This window comes from Miscanthus floridulus, chromosome 10 (assembly GCF_019320115.1).
Source record: "Miscanthus floridulus cultivar M001 chromosome 10, ASM1932011v1, whole genome shotgun sequence".
NCBI lineage: Eukaryota > Viridiplantae > Streptophyta > Magnoliopsida > Poales > Poaceae > Miscanthus > Miscanthus floridulus.
Genome location: NC_089589.1, coordinates 52,245,083 through 52,250,135, shown reverse-complemented (window position 1 = coordinate 52,250,135; position 5,053 = coordinate 52,245,083). Strand labels below are relative to the sequence as shown.

The window sequence follows — 5,053 nt, the reverse complement described above, 5'->3', positions numbered from 1 at the left end:
TAGGTGCTCTAACCACTAAGCTAGAGACCCTTTGCTATAAAATGGTCATTTTACTCCTCACTTTACACATTTAAGTTTCTAATCTAACAGAAAAGCATATAGGTGATGGAATTTAGTTTTCGAGCCTTATAACTAAGTTCAAAGAAAAAAGAGCCATGAAAAAAAGCTGGACTTTTTTTTTTGGACCTCATAGGTAATTTTCTCAGTACATAAAGGAAGGGCCTTTGGTTTTTGTTAAAGCTGCTTTTAAGGTCTATTTAGTTTAGGGTGGCTGAAGTTTAGTCATTTCTACTTTAGTCCCTTTTAGTCACTTTCTTTATTAAATAAGGTGACTAAAAAGTAACTACACTGTTTGTTCGCTGGCTTGAACTACTTTAGCAGTGCTTTTCAGCAAACGAACAGTATTTTGCTCATAACAAATCAACATAAGCATCAGCATAAGCCATATTTCAACGAAACAAACAGGGTGGCCCAAAAAAAAGACACCCCGACCCCTCATTACTGCTACAACAGTAAAGATCTAGGCATTTAATAAGGGTCTTTTGGTCCTTTTTAATAACTTTAGTCCCTTTTAGTCATCTAAAGCAAGCAACCTATAACTAAAGTTTAGTCCCAAACAAACCAAATAGGCCCTTAATCGTCTTAATAAAAATTGCTTCTTGAATTCTTGTAGTCTGGCACTGACTGCTGGGCCAACGCTCGCAGTTGCCAAGAGCCCAAGACCCAAGCGTTCCCCTTTCCCACTTCCCAGTTCCCAACCCCCAGAATTCGAATCGACCGATTTCGTTGTCGCCTTCCTCTCCACCTTCCAGAAGTTTCTAGACTAAGGAACCGACCAGTGTGCAAGCCATTGTTCAAACTCAGCTTGCTAGTCAGGAATGGCTAGAGATGGGTGGCGTGCGGCGAGTCGCCAAGGGAGTGCGGCCCCATGAACTAGGCGCCGGCGGCTAGCTTTAGCTGCTCCTTGCTCCCCGCTCAACTCCACCCCTCCTCCAATTCCAAGATCGGAAGGTAAAATAAGTTGTGATCGTCAAAGATTTGGAGGTAGTTGTGTGTGACGGAGCGTGGAATCCACCTTTCTTGATTATTCTCTTTCGTCTACTTCTCCCCAGCTCCGGTGCTCTCCACCTGTTCGACGCAATGCCGCAGGAAGAAGTAAAGGTCTACCACCGGTGCAAGATCAAGAAGGCGCGTGATGTGGGCTTCGACGGCTACTGCGGGATTGACGTACTTCCGGATGAGTCTCTGCATCACGTGCTCTCGTTTCTGCCGGCGCGGGAGGCCGTGCAGACCTGTGTGCTCGCACGCCGCTGGCGCCACCTCTGGAGGTCTGTACCTGCGCTGCGCATCACCTCTGGACCCCGTTGGGAATGGATCACTCAGCAAGAGTTCGACGATCTGAACACCTTTATGACCAATCTGCTGCGTGAACGGGACCTCAACGCACCACTGGATGTCTGTGAGCTCATTATCAATCCATTTGAAAACGTTGTCAAGGAAACAGAGATCTTGAAGATAAGGACATGGATCCAACAGGCTCTGCTGTGTAAAGCTCAGACTCTCAGGATACTATTCGATGAGCCTGATTACTCTAGCTTGATGCTGTGGCACCTGCACCTTGTCTCCCATTACTTGACGACGCTAGAGCTTAAATGTGTGCGGTTAGGAAATGACTTTCTTGATTTTTCAAGCTGCCTGACTCTGAAGAATCTACGGATGAACCTTTGCTACATTTGGTCAGAGAAAATATCATCACAGTCCCTTAAACTGCTGACAATCATTCACTGTTGGTTTCGAGATCACAAACGGACTCGGATTTCTGCTCCAAATCTTGTTTGGCTGGAACTAAGTAATAATCATCGTAAGACTCCTATCCTTGAAAGCATGCCATCATTAGTGAAGGCATTTGTTAGACTCCGTGATTGCTTGGATCATTGTGGTAAAGAAGAATTTGGGGGCTTGTGTTCTAAGAATGACTGTATTAACTGTGTTCATAATAGTGAGAAACACCAAGGTTGTGTTCTTCTGAACGGTTTATCACAGGCTGAAAGATTGGAGCTGGTAGCTGGACCTGGCACGGTATATTTGTACCAACTTCCCTTTAAACTTTTCTCTGATCACCTGTTTCCATTGCGACATTTGTATTGTTCTTTGGCATACACTGTCATTTATGTGTGAGGTCACTAATTTGATGTTTTAGAAATCATGTTTCCGCGAGAAAGAAATTTCTCATAAACTGTATTTTGCCCCTTTTCAGCATTAGCTAACTTCTGAAATCATAATTTGTACTAAATTTGATCTTCAATAGTAAAAAAAAAAAGCCAGAACTTGCTGCACTAAAAATAAAGTCCTCTCAGTACCTTCAGGTGTGGTCTGGAGGTGTCATGCAATCTAGGTTTGGTGGCGCTGAGATAGATTTTGCTCAGCCCATTTCTATCATAGGAGTAAACCACAATGTCTGCAGGGAAGTTTGGGTTTTTCTCCTTTTAGTGGAAATAAACTGCTACTACCTTGATACACATCAGTGCTGTGCAGTTGTATTGGTATTGGGTATATGCTACCTCAGGCAAGTGTTGTTTCACAATAAATGTGAATTTAATCAAAGTTGAAACTTTACTGTGCATGTATTATAGAAAAGCACTTAGGGATAGATGTAAAGTATGACAATAATAAACCTCTCCTGATGCTGTGGCCATAGTTTTGTTTTTCACTTAAGTTCTTACATTGAACTATTCCTACTTGCAACTTGTCCAGTTTATTTTCAAAAGGGATTTGATGTGGCACCCTACATTTAGCAAGTTGAAGACCTTGCTACTCAATGAGTGGTGTGTGTCTCTTGATTTCTGCGCATTAATATGCTTTCTTCGACATACGCCTGTTCTAGAGAAGCTCACTCTTCAACTTTGTCAGGTATATGTTAAATAAATCTCATTGTCATATTGTCTTATCATGCATGTTGATTGATTTTGGGTAAATATTGTATTTGATACAGGCTCCTGACAATTGGGTGAAACCAAGGGGAAAATATGTTCCATCCAAAGAGCCATTTGCATCTAAGAAACTTAGAGTAATTGAAGTTAAGTGTGAAAAGTTTGATGTGAGAGTTCACCAGATTTCAAGGATTCTGAGCATCTACAACACATATCTTGAGAAGGTCACTATTGAGTGTTCCGAGAGGTGTTCTGAATGTAAGTTGGCAATTTCCACCTTTTTGGCTTCTTTTATTTTATTCCCACGCATTCATAAAAACAAATGTCATGTGAGGCTTCAACTGCTAGGCTGTGCTAATTGTGACAGCTAGGATGTGCTGGAGGCCATCATAGCTTACAGCTAGGCTCCTTTGTCCCTTGGTTAGGCTGTTTTATTTAATCTTGATTTAATCGTTTTGTCAGCTAAAAGAATAGTTTGTTCTCCATTAGCTACATTTATTAGGAGCAGCCAATTAATGGTAATGGCAATTTCATTGGTTTTATAAAGCAAAAATAAGTCTATTCTTTCATCAATTTCTCTCATTCTCAACCACATCCATGGACACACAAACTCCCTGGTGTCATGGTCAAGTTACTTGGAATATGGCTGGCCAGAGAACAGCTGCTGCTGTCTATGATCTCAGTTCCAGAGATGTAACATTAAGCAATGCATTAACACACAAATTCGTTACAGTTACAAACTTTCATATTGCAGAGCCCAGAGGGTAGTTATATTTTTATATGTTTCTGCCCAGTATTACTCAAGTAATTAATTCAAATGTAGCATTGACAATGGTGTAGTTCACAGCTTAAAATACTACGCTGCTAACTATCCCCACATTTTTTAAAAGATTTCTCACACCTTTGTGGTGGTTTGTAGATACAAACATAGATGGTGCTCTCACCCACTTACTTTCTGGATTTGCCCAAGTAGTGGTCATGTTGATTACTGTGTTAGGAAGTTGTCATTAATTTAAGTTTCATGGTTGTACTGAAAAATGATGTGGAATCTTACAGATCTCTCACCCTCGCTCGAATACAGGATGTGGTGGATGTGTTAGATTTTTTAAATGTTATTCTATTGTTTAGAGTTTCATATATCAGAAAAAAAGGAGAGCCAGAGTGCTACTTGAAACAATGTTTGAAAGGAAAAAAAATGAACTTATCCAGTTTCACAACAATTTCATCAAATTGCATATTGGTCGTGATGCTTCTAAGTTTATGGCCTTATTGTGGAATTTACCTTTCTATTCCTCTCCATGTTCGTGTAGGTTACAGCTTCCAGAAAAATGATGATCTACTCTGGTGATTTATCTGCTTCGCCTATGCAGTTTCTTGACCGTTGAGATTTGCTAGACTGAAGAGTGCATCAATGTTTGCTCTCCTATCCACTGGGATCTTATGTGAACCTGCTTCGTGTTTAGCAATTGACCTTAGAGATAGCAGCGTAGTGTATTGACATTTCTTTGCACTTGCTCCAAGATTGCTTTATGCTTGTAACAAGTCGTAAGTTGCTCTAAGGATGGATGTGCTGCTGTCCATGATTTTCTGTATTAGCTGGGCTGGTATCTTGTTCAGTTTCAGAATCTCCTTTCCTTCTATGAAAGTCTTGTACTGTGTTAGGAAGTAAGTCTTGTTCCTACTGCCTACTGCTCTCAATCAGAGCCTGTTTGGCAAAAGCTAGTTCATCTACAAGTTTGCACCGTGCCACCGTGTAGTGTGATCATCGCCTTGCAGGAACTAAGGACTCAATTCTCAGCAGACAATTCTCGAACTGCCAACAAGGGGACAAGCAGAAGATTTGTTTATTTTTTTAGCAAGAGATCTTCGAGACCAAAGCAGCAGGTTAGCTTTGCCATCACCAAATCTTATTTGCTGGTATGCATAGGAAATAACCGTGCCTCGGGTGATTGAAGTCTACTGTGTGATTTTTATAGACAAACAGGTGCTGTCTAGGTTACCACGTGACATGCGTGTGTCGTTAGGCCAGTCTTAACGGAAAGTTTTATGTACCAGTTTCCAAGACTCCACGTGTTGGAAATCGTGGAAATGAGTTTCATCCATTTCATCCCATGAAACTTTCA

General features: G+C 41.1%; 1 protein-coding gene across 1 annotated transcript; it reads left to right on the top strand.

The window, feature by feature from the left end:
* The first annotated feature begins 738 nt into the window (after positions 1–738).
* On the top strand, positions 739–4,834 carry LOC136490231 (F-box/FBD/LRR-repeat protein At5g22700-like). Its single transcript, XM_066486719.1, has 5 exons — positions 739–1,011; positions 1,113–2,079; positions 2,755–2,910; positions 2,993–3,188; positions 4,241–4,834. Exons 2-5 carry the CDS (start codon positions 1,141–1,143, stop codon positions 4,276–4,278), a joined length of 1,329 nt encoding a protein of 442 aa, XP_066342816.1. The 5' UTR covers positions 739–1,011; positions 1,113–1,140; the 3' UTR covers positions 4,279–4,834.
* The last annotated feature ends 219 nt before the right edge of the window (positions 4,835–5,053 follow it).

Bases quoted from the DNA above. Each gene is read 5' to 3' on its own strand.
- LOC136490231 (XM_066486719.1), top strand. From the start codon at position 1,141: ATGCCGCAGGAAGAAGTAAAGGTCTACCACCGGTGCAAGATCAAGAAG. The intron at 2,080-2,754 runs GTATATTTGTAC...CAACTTGTCCAG, and splicing joins TGGTAGCTGGACCTGGCACG to TTTATTTTCAAAAGGGATTT. The intron at 3,189-4,240 runs GTAAGTTGGCAA...ATGTTCGTGTAG, and splicing joins TTCCGAGAGGTGTTCTGAAT to GTTACAGCTTCCAGAAAAAT.